This window comes from Palaemon carinicauda, chromosome 38 (genome assembly GCF_036898095.1).
Source record: "Palaemon carinicauda isolate YSFRI2023 chromosome 38, ASM3689809v2, whole genome shotgun sequence".
Taxonomy (NCBI): domain Eukaryota; kingdom Metazoa; phylum Arthropoda; class Malacostraca; order Decapoda; family Palaemonidae; genus Palaemon; species Palaemon carinicauda.
The window spans coordinates 68,833,004-68,848,479 of record NC_090762.1 but is presented as its reverse complement, the minus strand read 5'-3'; the positions used below and the strand labels follow the sequence as shown (position 1 = coordinate 68,848,479).

General features: G+C 39.3%; 1 protein-coding gene across 1 annotated transcript in view; it reads right to left on the bottom strand.

The window, feature by feature from the left end:
- SCCRO3 (defective in cullin neddylation 1 domain containing SCCRO3) overlaps positions 1 to 15,476 on the bottom strand; it is a 49,519-nt gene that overhangs the window by 22,353 nt on the left and 11,690 nt on the right. The window contains exon 2 of the mRNA XM_068362340.1: positions 12,382 to 12,523. Coding sequence (XP_068218441.1) covers positions 12,382 to 12,481 — 100 coding nt within the window. The 5' untranslated portion in view covers positions 12,482 to 12,523. The remainder of the gene's footprint in view (positions 1 to 12,381; positions 12,524 to 15,476) is intronic.

Genomic DNA, 15,476 nt, shown 5'->3' with positions numbered 1-15,476 from the left:
TCGATGACTGGTGTCCAGCCTCCAGCCACTTTTTCACAAGAAAGTGTCGATTAAAGAAGTCTGGGGACCCATCGAAGAACTCCTGGAGAGCGCTCTTCTTCACCAGGGTATGGACTTCTGCCCAAAGGGCCAGTTCTTTTGCTGATCCCATGGCAAAGGAGTCTATAGACTGGATTCCTGGTCAGGGGAGGGAGAGATGTTATGAACGGGAAGCAATACTCCAGACGAATCACAGAGATTGTCAGGGTTCGGCCCCGAGTTGCTTCCACCTGTCCGAGCAACTTTGTAGGCATTCCCCTACTGGTGGACAAGCAAAGGGAGGGCCTATCCTAGCGATTGCGGACTCGGTTGTTCCCTCTAGGATATTTTCCTCTCCAAGAGGACTTAGTGGCTTTCCTGTCTTTGGCAAGAAAGGGCTTCTTAGACACCAAGGTCTTCGCTGCTGTCTTGTTCGCTGTGGTCTTCGCTGGACGGGACTGCTGATGTGGAGGATTGATTTTATTTTATTTATTTTTTTGTTTGCCAAATCGCGCGTGCGAGAGAGAGAGAGAGAGAGAGAGAGAGAGAGAGAGAGAGAGAGAGAGAGAGAGATTTTATTTGCTTTAGTATCGTGAGAGAGAGAGAGGGGGTGCGGGTATGATTGGTGTTTCAAAGTAATTTATTTCAGTCTTAAGTGTGCTTTTGGTACTGTGCGTGGACTGACGGTGTTGGGTATATTTAAAGGATATTGTTTTTCCGATTATTGGCGAGTTCTCGGTACCCTCACGCACCGATATATATACAGCCAATTTTGTGTATTGTTATTTTTGTCTGTTGAATTTATGATGTGTGATTTTTTTGTTTAGTAAGTAAGTACAGTGAACCCTCGTTTATCGCGGTAGATAGGTTCCAGACGCGACCGCGATAAGTGAAAATCCGCGAAGTATTGACACCATATTTACCTATTTATTTAACATGTATACAGTATTCAGACTTTTAAAACCTTCCCTTGTACGTACAGTAGTACTGTTAACAAACTACCCTTTAATGTACAGAACACTTAATGCATGTACTACAGTAACCTAAACTAAAACAGGCACAAATATTAAAGGCGATTTTATATCATGCGTTTGCTAAACACGCTAAAAAGCACGATAAAAAATGGCAACCAATGTTTTGTTTATGTTTATCTCTGATCATAATGAAGAAACAAACTCATTTAGTGTACACATATATGTATAAGTTAGTTTTTGCTTCGATTATATTGATTATACAGTATGTTGATTTTGTTATTACCAATGTTTTACTTAATTTTTCTTAGGACTTCCAAATGAAATGTTTTTCTTTATGACGCCGCCTGAAACGACGGCGTCATAAAGTACGCTCAGTAAACAACCACGCTCAGAACAAAGAAGGCATTTAACGCGCATGATGAAAGTGATAAATAATGATATTTACAGTAAAAGCATTTACAAAATATGTTATTACAAATACTATTTACCGTATCTATATAAAATCATACAGTACATGCTGTACGTAGCAAAGCAGGAAAACAATTTACGCAATTTGAGAGAGAGAGAGAGAGAGAGAGAGAGAGAGAGAGAGAGAGAGAGAGAGAGAGAGAGGAGAGAGAGAGAGAGAGAGAGAGAGAGAGAGAGAGAGAGAGAGAGAGCCTTACCTTATTGCCTTATTTTTTGTTTGGGTTCCCCCAGGTCCCTCAGTGTGAGGCACCTCGTATATCCACCAGAGAGTTGCTAATACATCTTCCGGTGTATTTTGCATCTTCCAGTCTTGGATGGTCTGGGATGCATCTTAGGTATTTATCGAGCTGATTTTTAAACGCATCTACGCTCACTCCTGATATGTTTCTTAGATGAGCTGGCAGCACATTAAATAGTCGCTGCATTATCGATGCTGGTGCGTAGTGGATTAATGTCCTGTGCGCCTTTCTCAGTTTACCTGGAATGCTTTTTGGCACTATTAATCTACCTCGGCTTGCTCTTTCTGATACTTTAAGCTCCATGATGTTTTCAGCAATTCCTTCTATTTGCTTCCATGCTTGTATTATCATGTAGCGTTCTCTTCTCCTTTCTAGACTGTATAGTTTTAAAAATTGCAGTCTTTCCCAGTAATCAAGGTCCTTAACTTCTTCTATTCTAGCAGTATAGGACCTTTGTACACTCTCTATTTGCGCAATATCCTTTTGGTAGTGTGGGTACCATATCACATTGCAGTACTCGAGTGTACTACGCACATAAGTTTTGTAAAGCATAATCATGTGTTCAGCTTTTCTTGTTTTAAAGTGTCTGAATAACATTCCCATTTTTGCTTTACATTTAGCCAACAGTGTTGCTATTTGGTCGTTGCATAACATATTCCTATTTAAAATTACACCAAGGTCTTTAATTGCTTCCTTGTTTGTGATTGTCTCATTATTAGGTCCCTTGTATGCATACACCATTCCTTCTCTGTTTCCATAATTTATTGATTCAAATTTATCGGAGTTAAATACCATCCTATTTATCTCCGCCCATTCATATATTTTGTTTAGATCTCTTTGTAGTGAGTTCCTATCTTCATCACAAGTAATTTCTCTACTTATTCTTGTGTCATCGGCGAAACTTCTCACTACGGAGTTTTCAACATCACAGTCTATGTCTGAGATCATAATAACAAATAGCAGTGCAGCTAATACCGTACCTTGGGGCACACCAGATATTACCTGGGCTTCATCTGATTTCTCGTCATTTGCAACCACTATCTGTTTTCTGTTTTGCAGGAATTCTTTTACCCATTTTCCTATCTTTCCCACAATATTATGCTTTCTCATTTTTTTCTCCAATATGTTATGGTCTACCTTGTCAAAGGCTTTTGCAAAATCTAGATAGATCACATCTGTGTCTTTTTCATTTATCATATTATTGTATATGTTTTCATAGTGAGCTATCAGTTGGGTCTGTGTACTTTTTCCAGGTACGAAACCGTGTTGACCCATATTAAACAAATTATTTTTGACCAAATGGTTCATTATTTTCTTTTTTATTACCCTCTCATACACTTTCATAATATGTGATGTTAGACTAACAGGTCTATAATTGCTTGCCTCTAGTCTTGATCCACTTTTGAAGATAGGGGTTATATAAGCTAATTTATGTTTAACATATATCTCGCTCATATCTATACTCTGTCTTAGCAGTATTGCAAGTGGCTTCGCGATAGTGTTTGCAGTTTTTTTTAACAAAATCGCTGGAACTCCATCTGGTCCGGCTGCCGATCCATTTTTAATTTCGTTTATAGCCGTGACAATATCTGCTTCATTAATATCTATATCCGTTAGATATTCAACATTTTCTTCTCTCATTTCTGTTTCATTATTCTCATTCGCAATTCTTGGCGTGAACTCACTCTTATATTTTTCTGCTAATATGTTGCATATTTCCTTTTTTTCATTCGTTAGCCGTCCTTCAATTCTTAGAGGGCCTATTTCTATTCTCCTTTTATTCATCTTTTTTGCATAGGAGTAAAGTACTTTGGGGTTTCTTTTTATATTTTGAAGTGTCCTTTCTTCTAAGTCCCTTTTTTCATTTTCTTTCGACTGTATAATCTTTTGTTCTGCATTTTCTATCTTACATTTTATTTCCCTCATTTTCCACACATTTTTTTCTTTTGCAAGATTTTTCTTCCACTTTTTAATTTTCTGAAATAAGATTCTTCTGTCTCTTGGTATGCACGTCTTTTGTTTATTGTTTTTTTTTCGGTACATATTTTTCAACAATTTTCTCCAGTATTTTGTACAGTATATCCGTATTTACCTGTATATTATCACTTATAAATACATTTTTCCATTCTTTATTCAGTTCTTCATTTATTTCTGACCATTTTATATTCTTACTGTAAAAGTTATATTTTCCATATCCTTCCCAAAGTTTTGTGCTTTTATTAATTCTGTGATGACTTGCTTTGGAATGAACTATCAATTCTATGACATTGTGGTCTGAAATTCCCGTGTTATACACTATTATTTCTTTAACATAATTCACCTCATTCACAAATACTAGATCTAGGACATTTTCCTTTCTTGTTGGAATGTGGTTTATTTGTTGCATATTATGTTCTAATAGCATATCTTGAAGCTTTTCAAATTGCCTCTTATCTTCTGCGCTACTATTACTATCTTTTTTATATGTATACATACAACCACTTTCTTCTATCCGTTCTTTCCAATCCACGAAAGGAAAGTTAAAATCTCCGGATAGGAGTATATTCCAGTCTTTATGGTTTCTACATATATCATCTATTTTTTCTATTATTATGTCAAACTCCTTAGTGTTTGGGGGTCTGTAAACTACAATATTCATTAGTTTTTCAAATTCAAATTCTACCGCAATCAATTCACATTCTGTGTTGCTGTATTTTTCACAGACTTTTCCTTGATTTATGTCTCTTCCATATATTGCGGTTCCCCCTTGATTCCTATTTTTTCTGTCTGATCTATAAGTTTGGAAACCCTTTATCTGGTCATCACTGCCAGTCTCTTGGGAATACCATGTTTCACTTATATTTAATATATCTATTTTTTCAATTTGGGTTAGTTCTTCTAAGAACTCTATTTTCCTTTTAGAGTTACTCGTGACTAAACCCTGTGCATTCATTACTATTATGGTTTGTGTTTCATCCCCATTATTTAATATTGGTAATAATATGGATTCTCCCATGCTTCCTTCCTGTTCTGATATGATGTTCTTTTCTTCATTTCCCGGAATTCTGCCATTAAAAAATCCAACTTTTCTATTATATTTGCTCTTTCGCCTTCATATTTATTTGTGTGTGTATACCTGCAACTGTCCCCATATCTGCACCAACCCCTGGCATTATAGATGCATTCTTTGTAGTTGGGCTCTAAATGTGCAGGTTTGGGTTGAAAGGCCTCATATCTTGGGGCTCTTGGTTCAAAGCGTGGTATATACACGGCCTGCTTTTTTGTTTCTTTTTTTGTTTCTTTTTTGCTTTCATTTTTCTTTTCAGTTTGCTGAGTTTTCTTACTTTCATTCATGGTTGCAGGATGCATATATCGACATTTTTTGTTGTAAATGCATCCTTTTCCTTCTTTTAGGTTTTTGCATATTTTTGGATGGAGATCTCTGCATTCGTCTCCATATCCGTCTAAATACGCACATTTACCATATATTTCATAATTATGGCATATCTTTGGATGCTTGTAGTAGCATCTTTCGCCAAATCTGCAATTCCCTCTTTTCAGCATATTGCAGACTATATCCTTCTTTTCTATTTTTTCTTGTTCTTGCTCTTCCCTAAAATTATGTAGGTCCGGGTAGAGTCTCTTGGGTCTATTATTTGTTTCCATCTGGTAATTTATTTCTTCATAAGTATGTTGTTGGATGGCATCATAGGTTATATCAATGATTTCTTCTGCATCCTTACACATATCCTGTTCATTGTTCTCTTCTTCTTCTTTTTCTTCTTCTTCTTCTTCTGTTTCTTCTTCTTCCTCTTCTTTATCTTCAACTATTTGCAGATTTAGTCTCGACTTAATTATATTTTCTATCCAGACTAAGCATGTTGAGCAGAATACCTTTGTGTCTTTATTTTTTATTTTTTGCTGTATTTCAGCACATGTGGGATGTGTTGGGACATGACAGGCATCACATTTTCTAATCAATTGTTGAGGATTATTAATGGAATACCATATCTTACATGTATTACACCATTTTGGCATTCTTTTTCCCATTGCATCAATTAGCATATTCACCATATTGGACTTCTTATTGTTCTTTGATGGAATGTGTTGATTGATGTAGACTTTCTTTATAAGTCTCTTTAACACTTGGATTTTCTTTGGAATTTCTTCTATTATTTTGCTGATGTTTTCCGCAGATTTGCTCCAGTTTATTGGATCATATTGTTTCAATATGTCTGCGAATATTTTTCCGTCACATTGGTTGACGTTACTAGTGACCTCTGTTATCAGACGGTCGAGCTCCTGTTTCGCCAACTCATGGAATTTATTTTTGCTGAGTCCAGCGATGTCTCTCCAAGCCTTGCCCGTGTTGTACATAGCCATCTTGATTAGATTTTTAGTAATTCACAAGATAACTATTGATTAGATTTTTAGTAATTCACAAGATAACTATTCTATGCCGACGTTTTATCCCACTTCTCCGACCTCAAACTAATCACTGACTATTCACGAAAACTTGTAGCTATATTGCACTCGATAGCCTTTTGTTATCCGCGTTAAATCATATTTATAGGGTCGCAAAAGTGTAATCACTAACCGGCACACAGATACAAAACTGAGAGAGAGAGAGAGAGAGAGAGAGAGAGAGAGAGAGAGAGAGAGAGAGAGAGAGAGAGAGAGAGAGAGAGAATTGTTTTACGTACGTAAATGTAAATTTTAAACAAAAAAAATATGATAGGTTACAACATGTATACTCTTCAGACTTTTAAAACCTTCCCTTTAACTTAATGCATACAGTACTAAACTATAAAACAGGCACAAATATTAAAATGTTAGAATATCAAAGTAAAAAATAAAGATTGTTACTGTACTCACCACGAAAGAAGTTCAAGAAAAACTTGAATGATGATGGCGATGAATTTGCTGCACAGTAGAAATGATGATGATGAAGCTGATGATGTCTTCTACTGTGCAGCCAATAACAGTATTTTACATCTCTTCAGACGGAGGTGTCTATTCCTGGGACACCTCTTCAACTTCTTCCTGAGACACTTCTTCAATTTCTTCCGAGGGCATTGTGATCGGAAGTTGCTGCCGCTGCTTCTTTTTTCGCAAGAGTTTCCTGTAGGGAGCCATGTGTTCATCGATCTTGGTGCAGAATTGTACAGAACGAACCATATCCTCGTCCCACTCTTGCGACATTTCTTTCACCTCATTCGCAAGCTTGCAGAGCTTGGCAAGCCGTTCTAATGTTAAGCCCGTTTCTTCGACATTTTCTTGGATCTCTTCCTGTGTTTCACTGTCTTCACTGCCTGATTTCGTCAGGTCTTCGAGGTCTGCGGCCGCGTAACTTCTACTGTCTTTTAACATATCGAGAAGCGTCACCTTCTCAGCAATCGTCATCATCTTTCGGTGCTGTTTAGGCTCACTACCAGCCTTAGTAGAAGCAGAAGGCTTGGGAGGCATTGTACAGTAGGTTTAACAGAAAGTTCAACAAAAAGTTAAACTTAAAACAGTCACGCACAGCACAGATTAAAGTTCACAATAACTTAACAACGTCAACACAGCGATACAGCGGGAGACAAAGTGACCGCGGAAAGAGATGCTGCGGGTTGGAGAAGCGGTCAAAACACCAATCACAACCCGTCTTATATGCTACGTAGGTTACCAATTCAAAGTACAAGATACCCTGCGTACAGTATACTGTACAGTAATAATAATACTGTAATAATAATAATAAATAATGATACTGTAATAATAACAATAATAATCTTAATAACAACAACAATAATAATAATAATAACAACAATAATAATAGCTTTACGTACGCTATTTTATGCTTTTGTTGTAGGATGTGTGTGTCTCTCTCTCTAATAATATTAACAGTTAAGAGTTTGAATAATAGTAATGCTTACGGAACGGATGGTATTCCTACTAGTTTTCTAAAAGATTCCCTTACAGTTATTGCATATTATATCACGGTTATCATAAATACATCGATTGTAACTGGGAAATATCCTTCTATTTGGAAACAACCCCTCGTAGACCCTCTTCACAAGAAAGGAGACAAGGACGACCCTGGTAATTATAGACCTGTTTCTATCCTTCCCGTAATATCGAAAGTAATAGAAAAGATTGTATATAATCAGTTAATGGAACATCTAGAAAAAAAATAATTTGATTTCTAACACTCAGCATGGCTTCCGTAAAGGTTTATCAACAGAAACAGCTTTGATGAAATTAACAGATGAAATTTATAAAAATATTGATAGAAAAAGTGTTTCCATATTAATTTTATGTGACCTATCAAAGGCATTTGATAGTGTCAACCATGATGAATTGTGTAAATCTCTTAAGGAACATTACATTGATAAGTTCTGGTTTCAGGATTACTTGAAGGATAGAAGTCAGGTAGTTAGATTAGGAGATGTAAATTCTTGCATTGAAAAGGTTGAATTTGGAGTCCCACAGGGATCTGTCCTAGGTCCAATTCTGTTTTTAGTCTACATTAATGACATGATTAAATACATAGAAAACTGCTTGCTAATTCAATACGCTGATGACACCCAAGTTCTTTTGGCTGATCAAATAGAAAATTTAGATGGCTTGATAAAAAGGGCTGAACTAATATTGCTCAAAATTAAGAAATATTTTCTAAGAAAAGGGCTATTATTAAATGCCACTAAAACACAGTGCATGTTTGTGGGTAGCTCACAGTATATTAGCAAAATTCCAAATGACATTATAATAAAATGTGATGGTGATGAAGTAAAGATAAGTCAACACATGAAAAATCTAGGTCTACACATGGACAGGTACATGACATTCAGTACTCACATTGACGAGCTGAGTAGAAAAGTTAGTGGCATTCTAATGTATTTAAGTAGAGTGAAAGATTACTTTGATGATACTACTCAAGCTTTTATTGTGGAAAGTCTGGTCTTGAGTGTAATAAACTACTGTATTAAGATATGGGGGTCAACTAATGATATGCACATGGAAAAAGCTCAAAAAATCCAAAACTTTGCAGGTAGAGTAGCCGTTATTGGGGTGAAAAAACACGATCACATCACCCCAACCCTCCAGCAATTAAAGTGGATAAAATTAAAAGAAAAGTGCATGTACGATGTTTGTATTTTTGTTTTTAAAAGTTTGAGAAAAGAATATCCCAACTGGCTATACACATTTCCTACAGTTGGTAATTGTAGGAATGCATTAACCAGACAGAATGAAAATCTATATGTAGACAGCTATCGAACTGATTTGGGTTCACGCTCAATGGCAATAAGGGGCCCAGCTTGCTGGAATAAACTACCTCTGGAAATAAGAAAATGTATAAATGTTAGTTCTGATTTATTCAAAAAGAAACTTAAGCAATATTTTTTAAATTTTACTTGAATGTATATATATCCTAAATTTTTACAATCCAATTATTGTGAATTTTATGTAAATAATTTATATTGTTATGTAACAGAATAACCATTTTATAATGGAATAAAGGTTTTTGACTTTGACTTTGACTTTCTCTCTCTCGTACGCTTATTCGAAATGTGATTTTTGCAACAAAGAATATTATTGGATGCAGTACTACGTACGTATACATACAAAAGATTCATGGAAAAGAAGCACATCCATTACATTTGTAGTACAGTACAGTAGTAGCCAACAGCAGCCTTACACCATTTTAATATGGTATGACTGCATCTGATTTGCGTTTCATGTTCGATTTAATTTTACTACGTACTGTATACAGTACTGAATTATCGTATGATCACCTTATCTTTTCGTGTTTTATTTCTTTCTGTGCTTAATTATATGTCATATGTAATGCAATGAACAATCAGTAAGAGCAGATATTACTAATTACAGTATTAATGGAATTACAGGTAACGAAATATCGTATTTGGGGTCTTCAGATATTGCGGTATTTTCGAAATTTCCGGAAAATCCGCGATATGTATATATATATGGGTTATGGAAAAAACCCGCGAAGTGGTGAATCCGCGATGGTCGAACCGCGAAGTAGCAAGGGTTCACTGTAATATAGTTTTAAGGATATGTTTTGTTTCATTTTTCCCTTCGTGCAATAGTCCAGTTAACGTAAAGTAAGGGGAAAGTTTGTGTTGTGGGATATTTTGAAAGTTAGAGTGATCAAAGGTGTGGGGGTTTGTTTTTGTTTGTATCCCGCCACACTGAGATAGTGGTTTATAGAGCATGGAAATCAAAGCACTATGGAGGAGGGAGTCCTGATGAGACTTCCTCCATCTCTCAGCAGCATGTTCAACATCCTTAGGCTCAAATAGATGGGCTGCCTCTAGAGAGGAATATCTGAGCATAGCAATCTCGGCAATAGGGACTTGTTTTATGGAATCTTTCAGATATTGCGTCCAGATGTTTCAGGATGGTATTCGCCTACAAGTTCGAAACTTGGTGGGCGAGAAACTCGATCGTGCGAGTGCCTGAGAGCAGGAAAGTCTCCATTGCTTTCCTGGTACGTTCCTTGGAGAAATCCTTAGTCCGTACCAGGATTCCCAAGGTCCATAACCAGACATCAAGCTACAAAGTACCCTGCATGGCGTACTTCGTGACTTTCTCCTGGTTAATGATCTCGATTGCCGAGAAAGAGACCTGTAGGTTGGAGAGTCTCTCTAGAGAGACTCCCTTGGTGAGCTCTTCCAAGGAGTGATGGAGAGGAAGAGCTGGAGAGGCTCATCCAGATTCTCAAAATACCTCCTCTGTTGGACACGAGGAGGTGAGAGAAGCTTATTGATAGAGCCGGAACATTGGGAGGAGGCATGTTCGGAGAGCTGTAGGGCGATCTTGGCCCTGGCACCCTTCAGCGCTGAGACCAGGGTAAGGCTGCACTGGTCTTTGAGTGTTTCTGGGTGCCAAAGAGACTCTCCAACCTACAGGTCTCTTTCTCGGCAACCAAGATACTTAACCAGGAGAAGGTCACGAAGTACGCCATGCAGGCTACTTTGTGGCTTGATGTCTGGTAAGGGACCTTGGGAATCCTGGTACGGACTGAAGATTTCTCCAAGGAACGTACCAGGAAAGCAATGGAGACTTTCCTTCTCTCAGGCACTCGCACGATCGAGTTTCTCGCCCACCAAGTTTTGAACTTGGGGGCGAATTATTCTGGGTGCCAAAAACGTGGTCTAAGACCTTGTCTTTGCCCTCTCGTGGGGATATCTCTGGGTCGGTAAACCCATTGTGAACTCGAGAGTAAGAACCTACCAGAATGCATGTTCTGACTCTTTTTACTCTCCTTCCGATATTGGAATTGCAGCGAAGTCTCCTTCTTCCATCCCTGAGAGCTCTTCTCGAGTGGGTCACAGACATCCCTAGAGTGACCAGCTGTCTCTGTAGACTTAGAAGTCCTAGAAGAGGACATTGGAAGAGTCTTGAAGTCCTAGAAGAGGACATTGGAAGAGTCTTGGAGTCCTAGGACTCCTTCAAAGGAAGGAGGTAGGACTCTAGCATTGAAGGCTGAGGTGTCGTGTCCCTCCTGATTTCCCATGGTGGAGGGGAACTCTCCGCATGAGAGGCTTCCTCCGAAGGTGGAAGGGAGGAGTAGGTCTTGATGATCTAACCGGAGTCAGCTTTACCCTCGAGGAAGTGACTACGTATGAGACTCCTCTTTTCCTTTTCAGGGGAGAAGAAGCCATGGTTCCTTGCAGAGGGTCGGCTGGAGCTGTAAGATGCTCCAAAGAACGGCCAGACAGAGCAGGATTGAAGGCCTGCACCAGTGACCTGAACCATGGCTGCTGACTGACGCACACAGTCAAACAAATCCCCTGAAAGGAAAGGGACCGAAGGTTCCCTATGAGGAGTCTCTGCTGAGGGTGGGTTTGCCTTAGAGGAAGGCAGTTTCGGAATCCTGAACCCTTCTGGAGAGGCCCCTTCTCCTTTCCCCGGTGGACAAGCTGAAGGGCGTTTGCGGGGAGGGGAACGGGGCGATGGTGACCTGTCAATGTGATGCTCCTGTTGCTGGTCTCGCGCAGGTGAGCGTTGGCGAGTGCTGTAGTGTTGGCGAACGCTGGTGCATTGGCGAGTGCTGAAACTGTGAGCGCAAGTGCGCAGGGAGGTGCGCAGTAAGCTGCTGGGAGGAGTGTTGCGCAATTTCCCTAGTGTGCAGTAGGGCACGGGAGCTGGGTTTTTCAAGAGAAAAAAAAAAAAAAAAAAAAAAGTCCCAGGCGTGCAAGCGGGTAGGTACCTGGGTACCCGCGTATCTACCCAGGCCAACCCTGTCTCCTACCCCACGCTAACTAGCAGTAGGGTAATTACACCTTACTAAAATTCTTATGGTTAGTCTTCCAGCTTCACCAAAAGTATAATCCCCATATATAGCGAAAGGGTTTGTATTTAGTGCCGGAACAAGGATCTTTTTTAATGTTGTTGCTCTTCTTAAAATATTTTATTATAATTGTTCATTAATTCCCCATTAGTTAATTTATTTCATTTCCTCATAGGGCTATTTTTCCTTGTTGGAGCCCTTGCTTTTCCAACCCGCGTTGTAGCTAAGCTAGTAATAATAATAACAGCTGTATTCCAGCTTCACTGTTATTATTCTTCTATGTAAAGGATGTGGGTTTGTATAGAGTACGGACAAACAACATTACTAACGGTTAACTTGAATGTCCTTGAAATTTATTCTGGTGGTGTAACTAACGAGAAATAAACAAATAAAAAAGGCCACCAACCTCTGGTTCTTTCATATTCAGTTCGGGGCGTAACATGCTGTGGTATAGTAGGATGGTGGGCGGGTGGAGAGACCTTCAGACAAGACAAGCACTTCCCCATTGGTCCCCTTTGCCCGCCACACCTGACCTCCCTCGCTGACACCTGCAAAATAATAAAATCAAGTCAAAAGGAAATACTGTACAGTGAAAAACCTATAGGGTACCTTTAAACAAGGTAAAAATTTAATTATTAAAAATTTGGAAGTAATTTGTAATTTTCCTAAACATACAAACCTGGGCTATTTATAATGGATATATTGTTCTGACATATCCGTAAAAATAGTCATAAACTTTTTACGCAAGGTAAATCACCCCCAGCTAGCTAGTGTGGGGTAGACCAACCAAGCCACTCATACACTCAGCTAGTCTATTCATCCACTTTTGATAGCAGGCAGGACTTCTAGGGTGATAAGTGATGACAGGTCAAGTATGAGTAAAGAGCTCAAGCTTATATGGTTAGGAAAAATAAAATTACTTCCAAATATGACAAATTTTGAATAATTTGTATTTTTCCTAAACATATAAACCTGGAGCTCTTTACATAAGAGCATTATTTTGGCAATAGCTGAAACCAGCCGTTAAAGCTTTTGAGAGGTGTAGCTACTCTCCCTAGTTAGTGCAAGGGGTTAGTGTGGGTAAACCAACCACCCTGCTCACACCAGCACTAGCAAACCACCATCACTTTGCCATTGTGACAGGACTTCCTAGGGGAAAGTGAAGGCAGGACCAGTATGTGTAAAGAGCTCCAGGTTTGTATAGTTGGGAAAAATACAAATTATTTATGAGTGTCATTTGTTCCAGCACTATATACACACCTTACGCTCTTTACGTAGGAGACTCACCCCATGGTAGGTGGAAGTCCTAAAACCAATTGACTCGTGACTGTCGCAGGGCGACACTGTGCTTTACACGAGCTATTTAGAGGGCACCCTAAACCTCGTGATCCTTATAGGATTACGGCCTGGACAATCAGTGCTAGGTATAAAATTTAGCAATGTGACTTGAGCAGGTAAGCGTAATTTTGGAGCTGAGCTCCTTACTTAACCTAGACATTGCCCAACTCTATCTCGCTTGAAGAACAGGGACAAATATATGTATAAATATATAGTTCCTCAGATGCTGAACACCAATAGAAGGAAGGGTGAAATAGGAAGTGGCCAGTCACTCGCACATTCATCCTAGACTTACTCGCAGGTAACATCTGCCCTCAACCGACTGCTACTTTTCTACAAGGGAGCTCAGGTGTTATAGACCCCGTTTTGTGCAGCCACCACAGGACCTAAGTTAAATGTATTCAGGTTCTGTGGCTTGAATCTTGCAGACAATGGGCAGTAATCATTGTTTGCTGTTTCCCCCAGCCCGTTTGTAAAACCTGCATCAGAGAGAAATTCTTTGGAACATCAAGGATGTGAAGATACCTCTACCGTCGTGAGCACGGGGACAGAGACTGGGAGGCGAGGAGCCTGTCTGATTCAGAAAGCGTTCTTTGTAATCTTCCCACTGATCTGAGAGAGGGCTCTGGAAGTTCTTTTTATACATTTCCTCAGTGCCCTCACAGGGCAGAGTAACAGGTGGTCTGGGTCATCTGTTACAAAAGGGACTGAAACTAGGATCTGCTACAGCCGGATTTTGAGTCTTGGCTACAAACTCAGGGACAAAATTGAGTGTCACTTGCCCCATCCCCTTGAATGGGCGATACCATAGGATAGACCATGTAGTTTGCTGACTCTCTTGAAAGAGGCCAGGCCTAAGAGAAAGACCATCTTCAGGGTTAAGTCACAATCTGATGCTTGACAAAGAGGTTTGTATGGTGCTCCTTTCATTGAGCATAGTACCCTGAAGGGTTGGCAAGTTCAATCGAGAGAAACGAGGAACCTTGACTCTCAAGTGAAAGGTTAATTCTCATCGGTTACTCCCTAGGGGTCGAGAGATGGCCTAGCCAGTAAACATCTCAAGTCGGTTCATGTTGAGATATGCAACCAGTTACAAGCAACTGCTCTGTGGGGGGAGGGGAGGTTTGAATGCAGTTCTCCAACTGCCTTCAATCCAAAGGGAGTTTGCCGTGTAAGTATGCTTACAGATCAGTAATACCAGAGTAGTTAGTAATTAGTGATTTTTGTCGAGCAAGACACCAGTCGCTAACGACCAATCGCACATAACTACACTACTTCCGAAAGGCAAGAATGAGACGTATCTTTAATCCATTGTCAGACAGGTAATTGCATCCCTAATTCTAGATAAGAACCACTAACAGAGACCACCGAGGCGGGACAAACATACGGGAGCAGCCCGAATGATTCGTTGATCAACGTTCACAATTGAGCCCTACTTCCTATGATCAACATCCTTAGAAATGACAAAATCACCTGTATTTCTTTGTTTCCAATTGGCAAAACTGAACAGGGAACAGATTCATTTATGTGCAGACTTTTGGAGTTTAAGTATTTTAATATCAAGACAGCCAATCTGAATGTAAAGAAGGAACCGCCAGGAATTAAGGAGGAGTACTTGAGGGTAGACTACCTACTGTATGTCAGGTTATGGGAAGGCAGGAGGGTAATACATAAACTGATTTTCCATTAGGTGTGCAACCATCTAATCTAATGATTAGAACAGGGGTTTAATTCTAAGATGGTACGAAGTCCTTGTCGGGCAATAAAAGATTGCTTGCCTGCATGCGGTTGTACAAACGTAACTTCTTTGCCTCCGGGTAAATGTTCGAAAACAAGCCTGAGCTCGCTCATGGAATTACTGTACTGTAATGCATGTGTAACGAATAAGCAACATTATTGCCCAAAGAAACTGATTGTCGACTAGCTGTAACATTGTTAACGTGTTCGTGAGCATGTGTGCCCCCACGAAAAGTTCTTACAGCTAGTGTAGGGAGTGTTTGGTATTAAATGTTTGCCTATGTCCGTATTAAGTGTTTGTTTACCTATGTCAGTATCAAGTGTGCGCCTACATCGGTATTAAGTGTTTGCCCTTCCCACCGATAAGCATCCCTGTAAGCGAATACTGTACTTGCTTTCTATAGTTCGTATATGTAAGCAAAAGCT